Source organism: Lacerta agilis, chromosome 14, assembly GCF_009819535.1.
Source record: "Lacerta agilis isolate rLacAgi1 chromosome 14, rLacAgi1.pri, whole genome shotgun sequence".
NCBI classification, from domain to species: Eukaryota; Metazoa; Chordata; class Lepidosauria; order Squamata; family Lacertidae; genus Lacerta; species Lacerta agilis.
The window spans coordinates 25813720-25837689 of NC_046325.1; the positions used below are offsets into that span (position 1 = coordinate 25813720).

At 45.4% G+C, this 23970-nt stretch overlaps 1 protein-coding gene across 2 annotated transcripts; it reads right to left on the reverse strand.

Moving 5' to 3' along the window:
• Window positions 1–154: 154 nt before the first annotated feature.
• On the reverse strand, window positions 155–15831 carry MYL4 (myosin light chain 4). 2 transcript variants are annotated; one of them, XM_033170400.1, is made up of 7 exons: window positions 15431–15831; window positions 10609–10636; window positions 6290–6439; window positions 4966–5139; window positions 3125–3202; window positions 2175–2219; window positions 155–416 (listed from the first exon to the last, which is right to left on the reverse strand). In XM_033170400.1, the coding sequence occupies exons 1-6, from the start codon at window positions 15545–15547 to the stop codon at window positions 2191–2193; spliced, it is 576 nt and encodes a 191-aa protein (XP_033026291.1). In that variant the 5' UTR covers window positions 15548–15831; the 3' UTR covers window positions 155–416; window positions 2175–2190. The 2 variants fall into 2 exon arrangements, with proteins under 2 accessions (XP_033026291.1, XP_033026289.1); XM_033170398.1 differs by lacking the exons at window positions 10609–10636; window positions 15431–15831 and adding an exon at window positions 7375–8096.
• Between the last annotated feature and the right edge of the window lie 8139 nt (window positions 15832–23970).

Here is a 23970-nt window from a genome sequence, read left to right on the forward strand (position 1 = left end):
CATGTATAGGACCACTCTTTTGTTCTTTGTGGCGGTGATATTCAGGAAGAAAGTGTCATCTTTCAAGTGATGGAGTGGCTTTTAGGGAAAAAATATGTACTGATCTCACTGAAGTTCAAAATAAAAGTTAGGCAGAAGTTAGACGGAAATGGTATCTGTGCGCGCTCACGTTTTAATTTGAATGGACCAAATGGAGCAGAAGGAAAGAAGAACGGAAACAACCAAAATAATAAATAAAGTTTTAAAACTGATGCAAGAGCATGCCTTCTTTATATACAGAGGCTGTTACACTGTGGAAATGGAGAGTCCCCCTTACATGCCTTGTGGCAAATGCAGCTCCTGGGCAATGTAGAGGTGTGCGGGATATGAGGTAAGAAATTCTTGCTGGATGGATTTTTTCCCCTCCTCCCAAGAACCTGGAAAGAAAGCAGACGATAATTTTAACGCAGCATAAGTCAGGGGGAGCCAATATGGAAACCACATTGGCTACCCCCTGCAGGAACAGATTCTAGACATTACAAAAGCATGGATCAGCGTGGCAGGAGATGTCTTCTCCAAAAACGGAAGCAGGAAGAATGCCAGCTTGGATTGATAAAAGGCACTTGCGGCTGTCACCGACACCTGTCTATTCAGGTACAGAGTGAGCTCGTAATCTGATCAGAGGAGGAAATTCCCACCACATTTATCACAGTATCTTTTAATTTACGGTTAGATTCCCGTTTCAGCTTTTTTAATTTCACCCACTCTTCTCAGACCTCCAGCCATTTATTTAGAACTGAGATAGCAGCTCCCAGTTGCTTAATTAAAGAAATACAGAGCTGGGATGTTCTCAACGTATTGATGACACACTACTCCAAAGTTCCTAGTGGCTTCATTTAGATATCATGCAGTATCCACAATAAAATGTTTTTTATTAACTCAATGCCTCCCTCAGCTAGTAATCTTTCCAAATAACTTTAAAAAGTACTAAAAGTTCACATGTGAGCTTAATTTATGAATTGTTGTGCCCTGGGCCACATTCTAACTAATATTTATAGGAGAGCCACCAACAGTGCCTAAAATCTACATTACACTTTTCACATTTCCAGCACAGAAAGCAGTCTTGGTTTTTCCCATTGCTGATAGTTGGACACAATGGTTGCAGTTAGGGATGTAAGATGACAGCACTTTCCATTCCGACCTGCATTCATCACAAACAGCGCTGTTACCATTCTGCTGCAGTTCAGTTTCTGCCAAATACTGTTACACAAGTTAAACAGTGGTCAGGGGGAGGAATATGTAACTATTTACATATGTTAGGGCTCATCCACAGTTAAACACCCCCTCCCCGCACTTTCTAGACAGAGGTTTGCGCTTTCCTGGTCTGTGGGGTTTTTGTTTTTGGCCCCACCACTTTCCCCAGGAAAAGCTGCTCTTTAAAGCTGAATTGGAACAAATGGCAATTCGGGTTTTCCACACAATTTTTTCAGCAGCAAAGAGCAGATTTTCATGGGGAAAGTGCCATGGCAAAGGTGCTTGGACATGGAGCTTTAAAGCATGGACCTGTGCCTAGAGATGCGGCACAAAAGGAAGTCTGAATGAGCCCTCACACAACTTACAGCTGTTTCGATATACCGGTAATTGGAACGATGTTAAAAAAAGAGGAGTCCTTAATTGTGTATCGTTTGCAGATTTGAAAACGGCAACAATGATAGTGTGAATGAGGATCAATTGTATTTACTTGACTGATTTCCCTTTATTTCTTTTTTTTAGAATAGTTTTTATTTGAGATTTTATTGGGTTACAAAAGTATGTGCATTGTGTCTTATTTTCAGGTTGTAGAGCCTTTTCTACAGATCAGTTACACGCGACGTGGGACATTAATATATAAAGCTGGGGGGAGAGAGAGAGGGAGGAGAAGGTGTGTGGTAAACTTAACATTTGTTTTACTTAGTATATATGTGAGGTTTTTGTGTCAGCGTCACTTGGGTAGGTTCTCTCTCTATTCATTTATTAGTCTTCATTGGCAGGTCGGGGAAGGAGCCCAGGGCATGGTTGGTTGCCTTTTGTTGACTGCAGACTGCAACAGTTTCTGCTAACTTTCCCGTTTTTGTAGGAATTCTCCAACATCCCTAGCTGCAACACACACAAGTATCTGGGACGTTTCAAACAAGGAAAGGTGAAAAGGGACTCACTTTAAGGATTCCATCTTCAACCAGACATGATGTGCTTGACAAAAGCTGAGAACATCAAAAGAAGAGTTGTTAATTTTCATAAAATCAGAACCTTACGCACGTTCACTCGGAAGTGAGTCCTTCTGTCTTCAGTGGTAGCTGACTCTCAGCTCCTTCCTGCCACTATTGCCTCACCACTGCCGCATAGAAGCAATGTGGGGCACAGCCACAGGTGAGGGGGCAATTGCAGGGGCAGGGGCAGCGGCAGCGCAGGTGCAACAGCGGGGGCAGACAGGTGGAGGGGTGGGGGGCCTGATCTGCAGGGGGGCATCATCATGGGAAAAGGGGCGTCATGGGGTTGTTTTGTCTACAGTGGCAAAATGTCTCAGGCCACAACTGCACCCAGTTGAGCCATATGTTTTAAAAAAAGATGTTTCCCTTTTTAACAACAACCACCACCACAACAACAAATTTAAAGGTGTTCAGCACAAACCCCACAAGACTATTTGTTTGGAATCGGCAGGTTTTATGCACTCTGGAGAGGCTTCAGTGCCTTAAAATGTCATCCCAGTTCTGGGGGAAATAAAACATTTATGGCTTAAAAATAAATAAAAATCCCCGTAATAGCAAAACTTGGATTTTCCTGAACTAGTATTCAGATCTAAACCCAAACTGAACAGTTCCCAAATCTGCCTGAACTGAATCAGTCTGTTTGCTGAAGTGCCAAACTGAATTTTGTAGTCAGTCCAGTTTCCACCTCTATTTTAGATTATCTGTGCAAGTCAGTGAAGTTAAGCATCTGATGCAAAGCATCAGTAGAAACGCATTGCTCAGAGACTACTGGTCAAGTGCACATCATACAGCAGTAGCAGGAGTCCCAGAAGCAAAAGAAAAGTGTGGACAGAACCAGAGTTTTCCGATAAGTGGAAGTTTTGTTTTGTTTTTTAAGAGAAAATGTGGGTTTGCCCTACCTTCGTAGTTGATGCAGCCATTGGCATCTTCTTGCCCTGCCATTAGCTGTTCTACTTCAGCCTCTGTCATCTTCTCCCCTACAAGCGGAAATCAAACATCAAGCTTTGCTTCCCCCGCACAAATAAATTGTTCTTCGAATAGACTAAGCTGCATCAAGCGTTCTGCATATTTCCATCACGATCCAGGGATTTTTAGGAGGAGCAGAGGCTTCTGAATATTAGGGGAAACAGCTATGGCACCGTGGTAAATCATATTCCCTGCGTGCAGAAGATCCCAGGTACAATCCTGACACCTGCAGTTAGAGCTGGGATAGAATCAGTGTAGACCATGGGTCGGGGACATTTGGCCCTCCAGACATTTGCTACCAACTCCTGTCAGCCCCAGCAAGCACGGCCAATGGCCCTGGGTGATGGGGGCTGCAGTTCAGCAAAATCAAAAGGATATTTATACCAGGGGTGGTACTAGGCTTTATTTCAACAGGGTCAAAGACCTGGTTTGGCACACCCACGCACATTTCTGTACACCCACACACAGGCTTGGAGCCTCAGTTACCCCCCCTCTGGAGGCTTCCCCCAGGGCAAAACCCCCGGATAGCCCCCCTGTAGCTATGGCTCTGTGTAAACAGTACTGAGCTAGAAGGACCAGTAGGTCTGACTCAGTATAAACCAGCACCTCATGTTCCTGCCATGCTCCCATAGGTACAGTGCCTAGTACACCAGCCAGCTGTGTACAGGGGTTGATGCAGCGATCCCACATTACCCACTGCTGTCTATTGAACTCAACATAATGTGCCTTTCACACAGATGGCACTGCAGAACTCGTGTCCACACGTGAATTGCATTCACCCAGTATCAGTGATGGGAGGATTGCTTGTGAGAAATGTTCCCCCCACCCCTTGCTTTTCACCTTGAAGCAGGAGTGGGGAACTTGTGACCTTCCGGAAGTGGTCAGACTTCAGTTCCCATCAGCCCCCGACACCACGACCCAATAATGGCCAGGCATGGCGTTGATCTACAGTTCCCATCATCCCTGACCACTGATCCTGCTAGCTGAGGATGATGGGAGTTGTAGTCCAAAGACAGCTGAAGACCCAAGTTTGGAAAACATTGGTCTAGTTCGTCTCCCACGCTTTAAAGGTGGGCAAAGATGGTGTACAGCATTGCTGAGGTTCTAGTTACAGGTATACATGACAAAGCTATCTTTAGCCATCTCACCCCTTGCTTTTTCCTGTAAGACCAATTGCAGTCGTTAACAGTCGTCAACAGGTTTTCCACACCTATCAGCCAATCCCCCATTCCCACCACCCTTCTGAGTAATACCCCTCCCCACTCTCTCACTATATATAAGGGTCTGGTGACTTCTCTTTCAGTGTATCTGAAGAAGTGTGCATGCACACGAAAGCTCATACCAAGAACAAACTTAGCTGGTCTCTTAAGGTGCTACTGGAAGGAATTTTTTTATTTTTTTATTTTGTTCTGAGGATTGCTGAGGGCGTAAGTCAGGGGTAGGGAATCTTGGGCCCTCGGGATGTTGCTGAACTAAAACTCTCATTAGCCCCAGTAAACGTGGCCAATGGCCATGACTGAAACTCTGAGGGGTAAACTACAGTTCCCAGGATTTAGGGGGGCGGGGCGGGCACCAATGTGCTTCATTGAATGGTGTGTTTGCCATCTTACTCTCTCTAAAGTAAGTGTGTGTGAGATTTGGGAGAAGTTATTCCCTAAGATAGATGGACCACATGTTAATTATCTGGGAAGGCTGAGGCCTGCTAAAGCAGAATACTTGTTGCACAATGCTCTCCCTTCCACCATCATGCTACAAATTTTATGACTTCCTCTACCTAAAGTAGCGAGGACGTGGCGCAGTTCAGCCCCCATGACGGTGCCATTCCCTTCCTTGTCAAAGACGCGCAGCCCTTCCACAAAGTCCTCATAAGTCCCCTGGTCCTTGGATCGGGCAATGTGCTGCAGCATTGGGAGGAAGGTGTCAAAATCCAGCATCTTCGCGCCCAGTTCTGACAAGGAAGAACACAGAGATGAAAGATGGCGAGCGTGGCCTTCATAATAGGCCATTTCCAACAAATCACAGCACACAATTGAGGGATGAGCTTGAGTGCACCCTTCTCCTGCTTCCTCCTTCCTTCCCTCCCTCTTCCTTTCATAAAACTTGGCTGCCTCCCTGGTTGCTTAAACCACAGTTCCTTGAAACATCTGAACTGTGGGTTCAAGGACATGCTCCCTACAAACAGGGGCGTAGCAAGGGGGGGCGAGGGGAGCGGGCCGCCCCAGGTTCCATAATGGAGGGGGGGGGGTGACAAATTATCAATTTTTTGATTTTTTTTTTTTAATGCCTGCTCCGAAGGTCTTATCTTACTATACTAGGGATTATATAGCTATATATGAAATTTCATGCATATCGGTTAATATCTTGACCCTCCTCCACCAAAATAGCTGTTCACTTGGCTGTTTTCCTAGGTCATGAAGGCTGAAATTTCAGTTCAGAGAACACATACTGTTCCCAGCCCTAACCCTGTGGAAAGCCATCTAATTAGACTTTAATTTGATTTTGAGATGTTTTTAGGAGGTAATTTAATTATTGTTTGATTTTATACCAATGTTATGTATCTGATGTTAGCCACCCTGAGCCCGACTTTGGCCGGGGAGGGTGGGATATAAATAAAAGTTTTTTATTATTACTTGTTATTATTCCTTTGTAAGAAAATATGAAATAATGTAAAACCATTTTTTTTGGGGGGGGGATCAATGGGGGGGTTGATAAGGAATTTTCCGCACCGGGTACCACCTGACCTTCCCATGCTGGGGCGGGGGGGGGGGTGTTGACAAAATTTTTTTTGCCCCCGGGTACCAATTTACCTTGCTACGCCCCTGCCTACAAATCAAGATTGCTAACCAGGATCTGATTTGGGAGAAGCGCACGTTACAAGTTTAACCCAGGCCAAGACAAACAGTGCTTGAGCATTGCTTATATTATTTATTTATTTATTTATTTATTATTATTATTATTATTATTAGCCGCCTATCTGGGCAACTCCCAACAGAATATTAAAACCACGACTGAACCCCGTATGTGTAATTTTAAGCTGTAATTTTAAGGAACCTTTGGAAGCTGAAAAGGGCCAAATCCACCCTATAGTGTAAACTTGCCTTCGGGTGTTGGTTTCCCCAGCACCTTTAAGACCTCTGCGTTGGTTGGGTTCTGTCCCAGGGCTCGCATGACATCGCCACACTGGCTGTATGTGATCTTCATCTCTCCCGTTGGGGTCCTGTCGAACAGCATGAAGGCTTCTTTGAACTCTGCGCAAAAGGGACCAAGTTAGTTCTTTGCACGTCAGGAATAGATACCATAGAGATCCCACCCTAGGCCTGAGGAGCAGAAGAATTACTTTTAAACATGAAGAGTCTGAGAGTCCTATTCAAGAGCTATGCCTCCATCACATGAGGGCAAGCCCAGGGTTGCACTCATGAGCCTCGTCTCCCTCTCATATCGCTGTTGCCCTTCTGCGCCACAGTCCACACACATCGTTGATAGAAGGCCTGAAGAGGGGAATCTGCTCAACCTGTATAAGCTTCCCATGTGGTCTAGAACCCTTGATCATGCAAGGTTCTGAATCACAAGCGGAGCCTATACAGTTCTCTCTCAACCCTGAGCTCACTGGGCAATATAAATGTTGGGTGCACCCCTCAGAAAGTGAAGCTTTTTCTCAAACCATTTAAAACCATCTTTACAAATATTCACAGTCATCAACTACCTTCCCTGGCACAGCCCTGGACAGGCCATAGCATCGCTGGTTCTCAACAGCAGTTAGCAGCCAAATGACTCGCTAGTGATGCTTAAAAAATAAATAAAAATTGCTGAACCTCTCCACTATTTTGAACAGACAGTAGCTGTGGATCCCCAACCCCAGATCCCCCTGCCAGTTCCACTGCTGAGAATCGCTACCTCCCTGGCTGCTATTTGCCACAGAAGGAGCAGCTTGCAGTAATCTGTATCTTCATCAACAGGCAGTAGTAGTAAGGGCTGTGGCTGTAGGGGGAGTTATTTCCTGCAGAAACTAATTTGCCACAGGCGTTGTGTCTTCAACGTTTATATGTGCACTGCTAAGAAATGCTAATGTAAATGCTTTAAATAAGAGCGGCGAGTTTCGGCAAACTTATTTAAAAGGTGTTGTTTTGCCTAAATTAGCATTAGGTTTTGGCCCAAGGCTGCAACCCAGTGACCTTCTATTTACCTTTCAGGAGGGGTGTATCTGGAAAAATAAAGACTGGTTTGTTTTTATACGTGATGGGTTTCAGCTTCTCAACTTGCTGCAAGATCCTCTCTTTGTCCCTTAATTCCGCTAGCCGAGCGACAACCGTCCTGCACAGATCTGCTTTTGCCGCCTTCTGCCGTTTGGCAGAAACCCTGTAGGCTCTTTCCACCACAATGGGGTCATCTCTGGTGTCTAACTTCAGGATACCCGGCAACCACTCCTCCAGGAAGGCTACCAGGTCCTGGCCCTCTTCTTCCTCTGGCAAGCCACAGATCCTGAGGATATGGGGCTGCACTTGGTCCTCAATCTTCTGCACCCGGTCGCTGAGGCGTCTGTTCTCGCCAACCAGGCACCCAATGTGCCGGTTGCAGTCCTGTACCTTTGCTTGCTCGTTCTTAATTGTGAAGCCCGTAGCCGTGGCTGACCGGACCAGGCTTTGGATCAGCCCTTCCAGGGTGTCCATACGTGAATTCAAAGCTAAGATCTTACTATCAAAGGCCTTCACTGCCTCTATGGTTTGGTCCACCTTTTTCTTGATCTCCAGCAACACCTCTTTCATGGAGGTGTCTCCACTGTCGAAGGAGGCCAAGGGCTCAGCACCAATGTGCAACGCTGGAGACATGGAGGCCCAAGAGGCATCATTTTGAAACCTATGGAAATCTTCAGGCCTATTCACCAGCGGGGTTTGCTTGTTATTCTGCATTTTAATGCCAGGTGCAGCAGTGTGGTGGCTGCCACATATGAGGAGGTCACCTGTGACATCACAATGACCCTTCCTGAACCTAGGGCTTCATGCTGTGCTGAACTTTAGGTGTGCATGGGTCCTGCTGTTGCGTCTCTCTGACTTCTCGAAAAAAAGGGACCTCTCAACATGACAGTTCCTATGGATCTTAACAGAGGGATGGGGAACCTATAGACACTGTCGGTGTCCCATCAGCCCCAGGCCACTGCTGTGTAAATTCTCAAGGTCTTCTCTACAGCTTCACTGCTTTTCCCAACATGCTCTAAGGCCACCACTGTTGATCAAGATATAAAGATGGGGGCGAGAGTGAAATCAGATTCTCAATATAGATATATTGATGGTATCTAACACCAAGTAAATTGGCAAAAATGTATAAATCTAAATCAAGTAAGTGTTGGAAATGTAAAGAGAAAGAAGGTTCTTTTTAACATATGTGGTGGTCTTGTAGTAAGGTTAAAGCTTACTGAGAAATGATATATAATGAACTGTAAAGGATGTTTAAAATAACATTTGGAAAGGAGAAAAAAAACACCCAGAAGCTTTTTCTTTTGGGAATTATAGGGACAGAACTACTTAAATTGTATAGAAACTTATTCATGTATGCTACTACAGCGGCAAGAATGTTACTCGCCCAAAAATGAAAAGAAGAAGTCCCAGCAAAGGAAGAATGGATACTAAAACTCACGGAATATGCAGAAATGGCAGAAATTATCGGAAGAATTAAGAATACAAGATAACAAACTTTTTATAAAAGAATGAAAATGCTTTATTGAATATTTGCAGATAAATTGTAAACAGATAAGAGCATTGGCAGGATTATTGTAATAACCTGCAGTTTTATAAGAGTATATATAAGTAGATGAATAAATGAGCTAATTAAGTTAATTTGGATATGCAGAAGATATTAAAAATAAATTTAAGGAACCACAGAAAGGGGGAAAGAAGTCAAGTTTTGAAATGTTAAAATGATTGTAAAATTAGTGAAATGTATAAACCTGAAAAGTATACACACACACACACACACACACACACACACACACACGTATGTATATATTAAAAGAGTGAAATCAGATTCTGAAGCCTGTAAAGCATGGATGGGAAATTTGTAGCCCTTGAGCTCTTAGCAGCCCCAGCCAGCATGGCCAATAATAGTCTGGGGTGACATGAATTAGACCCTAGAAATACCTGGAAGACGCAGGTTTCCCTGTCTTAACAGATGGATTGTCTCACACAGAGACAAAGGGTTGTATTCAACATAGCGCCAAGGTGAATATTCTGTTCCGGAATGTTCTCCCCCTCTCCTCCAGCCACATGTCCCCTAAATATGTTCTGGGTCCCCCCCCCCGCCCCGCCCCAATGCTCTGGAGAAGATTTTGGGATGGCATGAGGCATGTTCAGGGGCAGTAGAGGGGGAGAAATCCCTTTGTGCTAGTACTAATCCTTGCGGTAGCACGAAAAGTTAAATACCATTCATACTCGCTAAGCCAAAGGCATGCTGGGGCCCAATGCATACAGGCGTAATAACCTGTCTGTTTCCCCACTGTGTGGCATTTGGCAAAGTATCACCAAGCTTAAGGCAGAGAGAGAGAGAGAGAGAGAAGGAAGTTTTGATGGCATGCAGCCACAGAGACTACAGTATATGTAGTCAAATGGTAGCAAGATTCCAGGGGTCTTGGCAATTAACCAGGATTTGTGTTTGTTTGGAATGAGGCACAGCAGTAGGGTTGCCATATGTCTGGAATTTCCCGGACATAGCCGGAATACTGTAGTTGTTAGCAGTGTCCAGGTGGAAATGTCCAGGAAAATCCAGACGCATGGCAACCCATGTCGGAAGTCTAGATTTTGCTGAATGCCCTTAAAAATAGCTCAAAAACTTGTAGCTTAATGGTGAATTCTGGATATAATGGAGATGTAAAAGATTTGGATTATTATAAAAGATGCAGGAGGAAATGACTAACAATAGGACCCACAAAGGGAAGGAGGGAAGTCCAGGAGATTCTCTGGAATCTGGTTTTATATTCTGTATGTTGGATATGTGATTGTAAAACTTTATTTTTTAAAAAAAGCGCTAAAACTTCTGGGTTGTTTTTTTTTACATGTATCCGGACCTTCACTTTTTGAAATATGGCAACCCTACACAACGGAGACTGTAGTGTCTTTAAGAAATACGGTTTATTCACACATATTTACACCAGAGTTTTATGGAGCAAGACTTCACAGCATTTACATCTCCAGCATCCTAAACACCATCCTGCTGTCTCTCTGTGACTGCTTGCTGTAGCCAGCAGGTTTGCTGCCTCCTAAGTATTTTTTCCAACATTTGCTAAATTCATGAATTTACAAGTTTGCCCAAATTCTAAACCTTCACTGAATGTACCGAATATTGGGGGGTGGGGTGGGGTTGTCCTGCCTCCCCAAACATACAGAGTGACTATCTATGGATTTAAGCACCCACACACCCCAGTGCTTACCTTCAATCTGTTCAGAATTGAAATCAATCTGCAAGAGAAAGAAAAAGCCAGCAGTTAATGATTTGCTTTAACCACAGCTTTTGCAATCACACACGCACAACCTGCGATGGCTGCAGGATTCAGTTATATATGCTTGGGTTTAATATGGTTTGTAGACTTTGGGATATCTGGAGGCTTTCGGTTCATAGGCAAGACCATTTAGCTGTGGGTCAGTTACACTTTTAAACAACCTCTCATACCCTCCATCAGTGGTTTAACCCACAGCGCCACCTGCGTTAGTTAGTGAGTGTTAGTGAGTCAGTTAGTTAGTGAGTGTGAAAGGCTGGATTGCCCCCTCCTCCCCCTGCCAGACTATACATTCACTGCACTCCTGATGGAGTATTCCATTCTGCACATGTACACGAAACGAGTAGAAGGAAGCCAATTCTGGATGAACAGAAATGCTAGTTTGTTTTCAACCTTGTTGCTCCTCATACCTGGAAATGCCTTCTGGAACAGGCACACAGTGGCGGCTTCCAGACCCACCTGTTGATTGAGGATTCGTCCCGAGTGCTAAGCTTGTTGCCGTTTGGTCTAGATGCTAACTTCTAGCTAACATTTTCCTAACAGGATAACTGGGCCAGCCCATAGGATCACACTCTTTCTGTGGGGCCACCTTTCTGTTACTTTCAACTTCCTGCCTGCCATCTTCCCTACAACCAGTCCAGGGGAACGCACTATTGGGTTGGCTTCCTCCTCCATCTCTGTGTTGCCCTTGTAGAACTCAGCAGGGAAGAGAAGGGGCTCTGCCTGTCATTGGCTCTACCGCCACTTCTTGGTGTCACAGCCTTCCATCCTACCAGTTCCAATGGTCACCAGCCGTGTGTGTGTGTGTGTGTGTGTGTGTGTGTGTGTGTGTGTTATTTCTAGGCATCCTCCCAAGGTCAAAGGGTCAAGTGGCTAAACCAGTTCCATACTGATTTGATGCTATTAATAACCCTCTCCAGCTACGAGAGGTTATCTTGAAAAGAACAGGGACAGTATCAAAGGAAAAGGAGAGGAATGGAAAAAATTTCCCTCCCTGCATGATAACTGAAGAGACAAAGGACTGATGTCGTTTGTTCTCTGGGCGGGTGGCGGCATAAGGCAGATTATAGAGGGGAATGGGCATGGATCCCATCTGCATTTGTTAGACGAATTCATGAAGGATATGCCTTCACACTCCCCTGCTCTTCTTAAAGGTTTAATGTCAAAATCAGAGACTGGGATACATTCCATGGAAGTTTAAGTAATTTGTGTAGCATAGTCAGAGGCTGATGTTGCACCTGGATGTTTCTCACACTAAATATATACGTTACACATTTTTAAACACTAGTGCACATACGTCTGTTTTATCTTAGTTTTCCTTATGTGTGCACTGCTGGCGTTTAAGTGATGTACGCACATGCGTATGTTCACACGTCATGTGTTTCCTGCAGGGAGTTAAGTGCACCTAGGCAATTTTAGACCCTGGCCATTTCTTCAAGTAGGAAGAAACATTTAACATTTATCTTCTCTATGTGTGTCCTTCCTCTTCCATGCTTTAAAACTCTTTCAACGTTCCTGATACGTTAGAGCAAAAAACCCCAACAAAAACAAAAAAAACTCAAAACATTTGCCAATCCTGACCAGAAGACAAAGAAGAAATTCTCTGAGCATGTTCAGTTACATGCAGCATCCCCCTGACTACATAAATAAAACGGAGTTTAATTTTGATGCCTTGAACCTAAACACATACTGTACCTGTAGACTTGGGGATAAGCACAAGTAAAGGATTTTTAAGTAAAAAAATAAAAAATAAAATTGGGTACCTGTCACAGTGTATATATCTAAATGGTTTTGCAAACAGGAGCGAAAGGATGTTGCTGCGACCAGCGTCAGTCCCACTTGCTGGCCAAGAGGGTGACATGGTGACTGTTTGCTGCTGCCCCCATTGTCTGCCGCTCTCTAGGCGGTCATTCCGTGGGGGCCTGGGCTGTGGACTGCTGCCCTTGAGCACTGAGGTCCAGCCCCTGTGGCACCATTATTCAAAGGCATATCTCTGGATAGCCAGTGTGGTGTAGTGGTTAAGAGCGGTAGACTCGTAATCTGGGGAACCGGGTTCGTGTCTCCACTCCTCCACATGCAGCTGCTGGGTGACCTTGGACCAGTCACACTTCTCTGAAGTCTCTCAGCCCCGCTCACCTCACAGAGTGTTTGTTGTGGGGGAGGAAGGGAAAGGAGAATGTTAGCCGCTTTGAGACTCCTTCGGGTAGTGAAAAGCGGGATATCAAATCCAAATTCCTCTTCTTCTTCTTCTTCCTATGCCCACGTATTGGCCAAACCTTTATTCATTTTTAACATCTCCCAACCTCCACTTCTCTAGGGCTGCAATCCCATGCACATTTCCCTGGAAGAAAGCCACATTCGAATTTTGGGGAGGCACGTGTAGATTTGCACTATGAATCTTTTTTTCTCGTGCTCTAGTCACTTCTTACTATGCCTGCTTCTTCTTGCTGATCGTCTCTGCTGCCCTTGACCCAAACCCATCTTTCAGCCACTGGGCTTTGAAACCGCAGCCCATTTCCCTTCCTCCTTTCACAGTGGCTCCCTGTTGCTCTGCTTTTACTTTAATTTTTTTAAAAAAATCTATTTAATACATTGATACTCTGCGTTTCAAGACAAGTCTTCCCGAAGCAGTTTACTTACAATCACGTATCAGCATGCAATAAAATAGTGTGCTATAAAAGCCTTGCAAATTAACGATAGGACAAAGAGCACCAGAAAGCCTAAAAGCCAGCATTATGGCAGCAAAATATAAAATGTATCAAAATCAGGCCAAAAGTTGATGTACAACACATATCAAGTCTTAGCAATAAAAACAGGCTCAACAACTGCCAGTGAACCCTTGTGCCCTCGAGATTTTATATGAGCGTTTTAGAATGAAGACACAAATGGACATTCTGCGTGAACTTCAAAGCTCTCCCTCTCTTCCTCTCTCATCTCTCTGCCCTACATAATATTGTCACTGGCTTCTGTGTCTCTTTCCTCCTCCTCTTTTCCTCTCTATGCTGTTGCCTATTCCCATAAAAGGTCCCTCCCTCTTACCTCTTAAAGAAGCCTCCCCCCTCAAGTCAATTCAGCAAAACTCCTGTGATCTGTTGTGGTCTCATCTCACCTGGTCCTTTGCTGCCAGTTCACTCTCCTCTACTGTGCCCTCATGACTCATTGCTGTCTTCTCCCCTTGTCTACGGGAGAACCCATAGCTCACTGGTAGAGCATCTGTTTTGCACACAGAAGGCCCCAGGGTTCAGTCCCCAGCATCTCCGGGTATGGCAGGGAGAGTCACCCTGTCTGAAACTCTGGAGAGTCTCTCCACTCAGTCTAGAAGATAATACTGGTCCAATGGTCTGAGTAGAAGTTAGCAGCTTCCTGTCTTTCTATGTCTCTAGGCAAGGGTTTCCTAAGGCTTGTACAACATCCAGCATGCTATTTAAACCAATGTAATGTGAAGCAGACGGAGCAGCAGTTTGGATGGGATGAGGGCTTTGGGGCAGATGCAGATATAGGAACTAGGGGGAGCCGCTGAAAGGTTTCGGTTGTTGTGGTGAGGTGTCTCGTTGCACTCTCTCTGTATAGGAAAATGCAAAAGTTATCACGATAGGTGCCCAGCTTTGTGCATTCAGGGCCTGAAAAACACTTGAGCCACACTTCACACCAACACCAGAAAGCCAATTTGCTCTTACGCAGAAATGCTTTCCTTGCAGGAACGTACTAATGTGTTCAGAATGAACAGTGCCATTCTGCAGAGGAAATCTGCAGATAGCCTATCAGCTTTCAAAAACGGGGAGATTTTCAGCTGCTGCAGATAAAACCAAGGGTGTATGTGTATGCTGAACAGAGTTTGAAAGAGCGATTGCTGACTTGCAGTGTGAATACTCATTCCACTTTCACCTCTGGTAAATAGGGCTTAGTAGGATTTTGTACTGTTTCAAAAACTTATTTGACAAGTGGCGGTGATGCGACAAAAGAAATAAGTATTACATCATAGGAAGTGAAAGCTCCCTCAAATGATTTTCAACTCTAAAAAACAAACCATTGGCTCTCTTCAGCCCAATAAACCCGTTTTACTGATTAATGGCAATATTAATATTTTCCATTCTTTTCAAAACTTATTCTACAACTGTGAGAAAAACATTAAGAGGCTTCATATAGTTATTTGGAGACTAAAGAGTAGATTCAAACCTTTATTATTCTACTCCACTTGTAACTTCCAACACAGAGCTGAGCACTTGCAAGCAACAATGCAAAGGTTTCGTAAGAATTTGGGGCTTTTATTTAATGGAGAAGCAAGATGTTTGAAGTCTTGCTGTTGGAAGCTGCCGAGAGTGGCTGGGGTAACCCAGTAAGATGGGCGGCATACAAATTTATTATTATTATTATTATTATTATTATTATTATTATTGAGTTAAGAAACAAACATTTTGTGGCAAATGAGATGCAACTAATTTGGGAATGGAGGTAGGAAAAAGAAAAAGCAAGCAAGCAAGTTGGGAGTCTAGTGGACCAGCTTTCAAAACAGCCTTAATCTTAGAATTGTAGCACTGTCGAGTTGCAAGGCACCCAAAGGATCATCTACTTGTACAAACCGAACCACAGCTACCTTGAAATGGCTTCCACCATTTGGAATCAGCAGGTCTGGGAAACAAGGCTGAGATTTAGCAATTACGCCTTGGGGGCCATTTGACGAGTCTGTGAGACAACAAGGGCCTTGAATTCCAAGCCTGTAAGAAAGGGAACCACCGGGTGCCTCCCTTTGACTTACCTTCACACTCTTGGGGTCGAAAGCAGGTTCTTTTGGTGGCTCTGGGGCAGGAGCAGGAGCAGGAGCTGCAGCTGGCTTGGCAGCCTCTTTCTTGGGTTCCGGCTTTTTGGGGGCCATGGCGTCGGTTCACTTGTGGCACGAGCTGGGATGAGCAGCACGGCGGGGAGGCAGAGGGCCGAGGAACAAAAGGCGACCCCGTCTCCCACTGCTTATATACTGAGCTGGCGGGTCTCGCACCAGAGGGGTGGGGGCAGAGCTGCAAGGGCAACTGCTGTTTACTATAAAAGGAAGGTGCTCCCAAAAAAACAGCCCCCACCCTCCCCACTCAACAATTGTCCTTTGTCATCAGCACATAGTGCAAAGGACCTGGAGTCACCAGCACCGAGATCCTCCGACCGCACAAGGCGGCTTTTGTGCACCTGGGTTGGGAAGGGTTCGGAACGCCTGCAGTTATTTTAAGAAAATAAAAGGGTTGCCCCAGAGGGGGAAAAGCAGCAGCTTTGCTGATCAAACTGCCCCAATACTCAAGGGGGGACAAAGTGTGTCTTTTTATAGGCAAGTCGACGAGTGCAAATGCCATAGATTCCTTTTAAGTGCCACATTTACTTCCCGACACTTTCCCAGAGGAATAGGCTTCAGACCTGCAGATCCATTTCTAAACTGACTGGCTGATCCAGCTGTATAGCCTTACTTGGTTCTCTCCCCCCCCCTTTCCCTTTTATCATCATTAGCACTTCTTTTTTTTTTGCATCTTGCCTTTCCTCCAAGGAGCAGTCGCGCAGCTAGGCAATTTTAGACGTTGTAATGGCATTACTTGCACACTTACATGCTATGGGGTTGTTTTTTTCTGGTTGGGGAGAGGCTACCGGTTTATTCTGTCGAGTGGAGCCCTGGATTTCGGCCCACGAAGGCATGCCCTGGTGGCATCATTGTCAAAGAACTCAGGATGGCATGCACTGAAATAATCTTGTTTTATCCTCAGGACAACGCTATTGAGCAGGATAAGCTGAGAAACTGTGGTTTGCTGGAAGGCTGCTTGCGTGTTTCATGGCTGAGTGAAAATTTCAACCACAGTCCAGATTCTCTCCCTCTCTCTTCCCCCCTCCCCTGTGTGTGTGTCTATGTCACACTGTGGCTTTCAGCTTTGCCTTCATGTCTCCCTTTCTTCCTCCCCAGTTTTTTCCTGAGCCTCCTCCACCACCCCACAATCCACAAGCCTGTTGGGAATATGCCAAAAAGTGCAATGGACCAGCAACCTATCCTACTATATTTGGAACACAATTATTCAAAGGCATATATACTAGTATTGAGGTTGTATTTCCTGAGAATGCTCAGGGGATTGAATCTATCTCAGCACCTACTCCTGTCCTATTATCACAGTACCATTGAGAGTGTCTTAACCTATAGTATACTATCGTGGTATGGGAGCAGCTCTGTAACGGATAAAAAGGCTTTACAGAGAATAATAAAAATTGCCCAGAATGTTATTGGGCTCCAACTACCAACCCTGGACGAGATCTTCACGTCTCGCTGTTTGAAGAAGTCACACAACATCCTGAGAGATCCCACCCATCCTGCTCACAAGCTTTTTGAACTGTTGCCTTCGGGCAGAAGATACAGGATAATGAAAACTCGAACCACACGCCTTCTGAATAGTTTCTATCCAAGAGCTTTGATTGCACTTAATAATGATCTCAGTGTCAGTAGTAAGTAATAGTAAGCAGTGAGTAGTAGGGAATGAGACAGGATCTTAGGTTATGCTATGCTTTTAATAGGTTATGTTATACTCTGGATTATGTTATGTTTTAATAGATTATGTTTTAATAAGGATGAGAGTGTTGGAGATATGTGCAAATGTGTATGGTAAATCCGGTCTTTGGGTGTTTGATTTTCGTTGTTGTGTATACTGTGTATATACGGACAATGACAATAAATAAATCTTAATCTCAGTTCTCTGGTCCTTATGTACCCCAAATGGCACCACTCACACAACAGCAGGAGGTACCAGAATAAAGACTGGGTGGTGGGCACGCTCAGTGACCACAGAATGCTGAACAACTGTTGGGGGAATGGAGTATCCTAAATGCTGAGTGGCTTGAGATTTGGAATGAAATGGAGTATCCTGCACAGGAGCACTCCAGACTATAATTTTTTTTTTTTTTGCAAGCCCCCAGTTGTAATTTCTGAATTAAATTATGTTGTCCTTTGGGTGTGCAGACTTCTATACATTTCTATTGACCAGTTAGCATCATGCTTATTTTCTACGTGTGATACTTAGGAGATGCTCTGTGGTTACTTCAAGTGGCAAATATTTATTCTTTTGCAAAATTTGATTATGGCACAGGGAATGGCGACAAAGCAGTCTGCAAATCACTGGAACACTGCTCTTCCCCCATGGAAATCCTGTAGAGCAGGCACCCCCCCCAACTCGGCCCTCCAGCTGTTTTGGGACTACGATTCTCATCATCCCAGACCACTGGTCCTGTTAGCTAGGGATGATGGGAGTTGTAGTCCCAAAACAGCTGGAGGGCCGAGTTTGGGAGTGCCTGCTATAGAGCTTCTTCCTCCCCACCCCCGCCTCCAGAAATTGGGTTGGTGATCAGTTCATGGATCATCATCTACCTTCTGTCCACCCCTGTGACTGGTGTTGGAAAAATTCACCTGTGTGTGCCCATTTCAAGCCACGACAGGGTGGGGTGGAGATAAGCTCTCCGTATGGAGCACTTCTCTTCCTCAGCCTGTCCTCCTGTTTCAGAAGCTGTGACATTGCTGAGATTAAACAAACAGGGGCCTTAATTTTATTCATAATTAAATGTCCACAGCCCTGAGGAATAGAATGGGATCAACGCCTGGATGTCAACCAATAAATCATGCCCCTATGCATTCTTTTACACCCCCATCCCACCATAATAATCCCCAGTGAAACTGCTAGACGGCAGCTGGATAACTTCTTTGAGTGGCTCTTGGCTGGCCGGCCATCCGTCAGCTGTGTCCAGCACCAGCTGAGGTTTGGCTTAGCGGCACAGTTTTCTCTCCCATTGTCTGTAGCAAAAGCATGGGCTGGGAGAGCAGAAGTTGAGCATGTAATTTCCTGTGCCAACAAACACTACTCGCTTGTGCAGATTCCATGGAGCTGGATTTCTAGTAGCTTGGAGAGAAGTCAGGAGTAGAGTACACCTGCCTTGCTTTTCCAGAAGGGACATATTAACTATTAGGTAAAAAAGAAAGTGCCACTGATTATTTAAAAGTGATTTCTTAAAGGGGGTAATCAAGGATATGAAGTACTGGCACCTCTTTTTGCTGTTAAAGTGTGGCACTTAATGTAACAGCTTCATGGTGAGTACTGGCACTTATTTTTATAGAAAAAAAGCAGTGTATGTGTGTGTGTGCGTATATACACACAGAGTGCTTTTTCTCTGGGGGTACGCAGGGGTACGCATACCCCTAAACATTTTGTGAATCTTTGTACTTTTGTCCATTTACTGTATTTATTTTCCCCAATTTGAATTATAAAATGGTGATTTTCTTGAGTCAAAATGAGAGCACCCCTAACATTTTTAGAAATCTCTCTCCCTTCTCTCTCTCTCTCTCTGTGTGTGTGTAATTAAGGACACATTCACACCATACGTTTAAAGCACTGTGATGCCACTTCATGGCTTCCCCCTCAAATAATTCTGGGAGCTGTAGTTTGTGAAGGGTGCTAGGAGTTGTTAGGAGACCCCTGTTCCCCTCACAAAGCTACTGTTCTCAGAGTGGTTGAACAATCCAAACCTCTTCCCAGGTGAACTCTGGGAATTGTAGCGCTGTGAAGTGAATGGGGTTTACTAGAAACGGCATGCACTTCCATTGGCCCAGGTGCTGATGGGGGCAATACGTATGACACTGGATGCAGGGAGTGCCCAATGCTTTACCAAACCTCTTGGTCCTCCCTGTTTGTATGTATGATTAGCATGAAGCCACAATTGTACCTAACCAGAGAGATGAGTGACATTTGCAGAAGGGAGGGGGAACCTGTGGCCCTCCAGATTTTGTTGGGTTACAACTCCCATCATCTATGACCATTGACCATGGCGGCTGGGGCTGATGGGAGCAGGACCCCAGCAATAACTGGAGGGCCACAGATTGCTAATCCTTAGTTTGCAGGCATTAGAATGTATTCCACCCTTGCCCACATCCAAATACAGTACTTGAATCAACAGAGGTGACCATGGGGCAAGGATGGAAAGACCTGTGTGCTCTGGTTCTCCTAAGTTCTCATTTTTCCCATCTTAAATTCTCCGTGTTCCTGCAGCAATTTGCTTTAAAAAAAAATCCTCATGAGAATTATTTGGCATTTCAACACAATTTTTTCCTTATAAACATACCTTTGTAGCTTTGACCAATGCACACTTCCCCCGCCCAAACAATGTTTCCCAATATAATTCGATTTTGTATGTTCTTTCCCCCTCCAAACGTTTTCCTTTACCCCCTAATACAGTGGAACCTCGACTTACGAATTACTCGCCATACGAATTTTTCGACTTACGAATGAAAAAAGTGCCCACACGCCTACGAATTTTTCGACATCCAAAGGACATCCGTTGGCGGTTTTAGATGCGGTTTACTCGACTTACGAATTTTTCGTTTCCAATGCATTCCTATGGGGAAATCGCTTTTTTTTCGACTTACGAATTTTTCAGCCTACGAATGTGCATTCGGAACGGATTAAATTCGTAAGTCGAGGTACCACTGTACATGCATTTTTGTAAACAATGGTTGGAAAAGTGCATCGCCAAGACTAGAAGGAGTGTGAATTTGGAGGACTGGCCGTGTTTCGGTTGCCATGTCGTGTTGTAAAGTGTGAATTTGATCAATTCAGCTGTAAAAACAAACAGGACCAATTCTTTCTCTCTCCCCCCCCATTCCCAGCGCAAAGGAAGGCAGTGAAGCCATAGAGGAGGCTTTGAGAATTTGCATGAACCCAGCAGTTCCAACTGTCAGTATCTGCTTCAGTTTTGAAGCCTCTGCTTGTGCAGATCAGTTCAGCAACTGCTTGAGAAACTTGACGATTCTCTTGAGAGGTGCCAGAGTCAGAAATATCTCTTGGGCCGATGCTAGACTCTTTCCACTTCAGGATATGCAGGACAAACTTAGCTTGTTAAGAAGGTAGCTGAAAGGAGAGCTAAAACAAGGACAATTGTGGAGGCAAGGGATCCCTGACCATTAGGTCCAAGGTACACCTTGCCAATTTTTTTTTTTTTAAAAAACCACAGAGCTGAATTAGTACATGAATGTTTTTATAACATCGTTCAATCTTGTGCCTTAGCAGTTACAACAATTCTTGGGGACAGCACAGGGGGGGAAAGGGTCCCAAGGGCATAGCTAGAGTGGGGCATTTATGAGAGCTTCTCTTGGCAGACCCTCCAAGCGTTCCCTATTTTCCAGGGAAAGTCCTGATTTACAGAAGCTTCTGGTTTGGTTCCAGAATGTCCCGCTGTTCCCAGTCACGTCCCTAATTTCATCAGATAAATGTTGTAGGGTACAGAGTTATGTGACACCCCCCCCCCCCGAGCCAAGGAGATTAGAAGACATCTGAAGGCAACCCTGTACTGGGTTTTTAATGTTTAATGTTTTATTATGTTTTTATATAGTATATGTTGGAAACTGCCCAGAGTGGCTGGGGCAACCCAACCAGATGGGTAGGGTATAAGGGATAAAATTATTATTATGGAATAGGATGTCCCTATTTTTATCGAAGAAATGTGGGAGGGTATATCTTTCAGGGGTCTGAGCTAGAGACACCACTCACGCAATAAGGAATTGTGTAATGGCTTTTCTACAGCAAACAGCAGTTGTGGCAGCCTAATCCAGTTTCAGGCAGTGCACAGCCTGCAGGCGCCCAAGCCACCATGTCACTTTCAGGAGACACGTGTGGCTTGGGCACGCTGCAGGCCCAGCGGTAAGTGCTGGCCCCCGTGGTGTGGTGCCCAGTGCCAGTCGCGTTTAGCTACGTTTGTTGACTGAACTAAGAAGTTTTGTGAGCTCAATTTTTATTTTTTTTAATTCCTATTTTTTGTCATTTTTTCACTCTCCCCTCAGTGATCGACACCCCCTGCACTCCCCTTCCTCCGCCACTGGGAGGAAATTTTCCCGGTCATTCATGCTGTTGAAAGAAACATGTCCTGAACCCCTGGCCTACCTGGCAGCAAGTCAGTATGCCAAGTCCAGAGGTCAATCCACATAAGCAAAGTCCAAAGGTCAGGAAACACAGTCCAAGGTCAATCCAAGCAGCCAAGTCTGAAGTCCAGCAGTCAAGTTAACATTCCAGAGTCAAACCCAAAGCACAGTCCCATAGAAGCACAGGAGCATCCAAGCCAAGGTCGCTCAGCATGGGCAAGCTGAGCAGGCACAGCCCCTTGGCCCTGCTTCCCTTTTGCAGCATCTGGGCTTGAAGAGGCAGGTGACCCTCACCTGCTCCAAGCTTGCTCCAGCTGAGGAATCACACCTCTACTCCCAGAGCTAGCAAGCCCCTCCTGGCCTGCTAGGGAGCTGGGCTGTGGGCCTTTGTCTGCCTCAGCCTCCTAGAGGGCCACTCCTGCTGCTCCTTACACCTCACAGCCCATGTTCATGGGGACAGGGCCCCCTCTGGCTCTGGTGATGGGTCTTGCTGTTCTGGTTCCTGTGCATTGATCTCCTTCCCCTCACCATCCTCCATCAACCTGTGAGTACTTCCTTCCCCATCCCCTGCTTGGCCTGGTGTGTCCCAGTCCCGGCTACACCCAGCTCTGAAGCCCTGGCCTACTGGGCAGTGAGTCAGTTTGTCAAGTCTCCAGTCCAGGATCAATCCACATGTCCAAAGTCCAAACTAAAGCACAGTCCCACAGACCCTAGAGCATCCAAACTGGCCACCAACATGGGCAGCTGATCACACCCAGACCCTCAGCACTGCTTCCCTTTTGTACTTTGCATGCTGATTGCAGCACCTGGGCTTGACGAGGCAGGTGACCCTCACCTGTTCTAAGCCTGCTCCAGCTGAGGAATCACACCCCTCCTCCACAGCTAGCAAGCTGCACCTGGCCAGCTAGAGAGTTGGGCTGTGGGTCCTTGCTTGCCTCGGCCTCCTAGAGCGCCACTCCTGCTGCTCCCCACGCCTCAGAGCCTGACGCACAATAAGGTCTCACGCTGAATTGTAGCTGGCACTATGAATTGATAACACTGATGGTGTACTGTATGTATTTTTGTTACCCTAGAAAAATCTGCTAGTGAAAACAAAAAATACTGGTAGTTTAGCAACAGTACTTAACAATGAACACCAGGGGGAGCTGAAGTCCCGAGCATTCTTGCTGTTTTTCATTAAATCCAATGTGGCTCCATCCAGGTTTGTGGAGCGCAAGACTTCTGTATGCAATGGGGTGCTGGATTTATTTTGGACTTGGGGGAGGGGGTCTGATTTAACCAGCACCAACTTTGCTGTAATCGGATGTGTGGTGGGGGCTGGATTTGGGCTGAACATCCTAACCAACCAATGGTGGTGGCAATGTAGTTTGGCCACGCACCCAAGCAGACGGTATTCAGAGACATACTGTCACCAATGCCACATGACATTTAAAGCACTATGATACCACTTCATGACACACACCCACACCCAAGAATTCTGAGGAGTGTAGTTCGTGAAAGGCGATGAGAATTGTTAGAAGACCCCTATTCCCCTTACAGAGCTAGAGTTCTCAAGAGTCCTGTAGGGAAAGGGATTGCTTGTTAAACCGCTCTGGCAATTGTAGCTCTGCAAGATGGAAAAGGGTCTCCTTAACAACTCCCAGGACCCGTAAAAAATTACAGCTCCCAGAATTCTCTGGAGGAAGCCATGAAAGTTTAAGGTTGTAACAAAGCTCTTCATCTATTTAAATGGTGTAAATGTGGCCTGACACTGGAAACAGTTCATCAAGGCTATTAGCCGTTGATACTTTTATCCTCCATGAAGTTGTCTAAGTGAGTGGGGGGTCTGTCCAGGACCTGGGAACCCCAGGTCTGCCCCCATGATGGAAGAAATGTGGGATAAATGTAAATTATTAAAATAAATAAGGTATAGAAGTGTACCTATGTGCACATAACACCACCCACGGTGCAGTTGAAACAAACTTAAGGGCTGAATTTCAGTTGGGAGGGGCTCTTTGTTTACATGCTCTTCAGTTCTTCTGCTCTGAAGGAAAACTGAGCAATATCTGTGTTGGGAGAAGGTGTTTCTTGGATACCAGGCAAGAGTGCTGGATAGGAAGGCTGCGGCCTGGGCAGCTGAGAGCGAAAGGCATGCACCAAGGAGGTTGGGGTAGCTGAAGGAAAGGAGTAAAATGGGTGGTTGCCAAAGGTTGTGCTCACTGGAGAGAGCAGAGGCCTTTTTGGCGCAGGGGCAGGTAGCCAGACAGTACAGCTTTGGGGGAAGGAAAGCTGAAGGAGAAATGTGAGGTCACACGTGAGGGGAAACTGAAACACGAGGCCTAGAGAAAACAAGGCTGTGTGCTACACCCTATGCCTTCAAACCACATTCTTTCCCTCAAAGAATT

Excerpts from the sequence above, each read along its gene's own strand:
- MYL4 (XM_033170398.1), bottom strand. The coding sequence starts at position 8,017 with ATGTCTCCAGCGTTGCACATTGGTGCTGAGCCCTTGGCCTCCTTCGAC. Across the intron at positions 5,140-6,289 it reads GGGGAAACCAACACCCGAAG|AACTGGGCGCGAAGATGCTG; the intron begins GCAAGTTTACAC and ends CTTCCTTGTCAG. Across the intron at positions 2,220-3,124 it reads TGGCTGCATCAACTACGAAG|CTTTTGTCAAGCACATCATG; the intron begins GTAGGGCAAACC and ends TGATGTTCTCAG.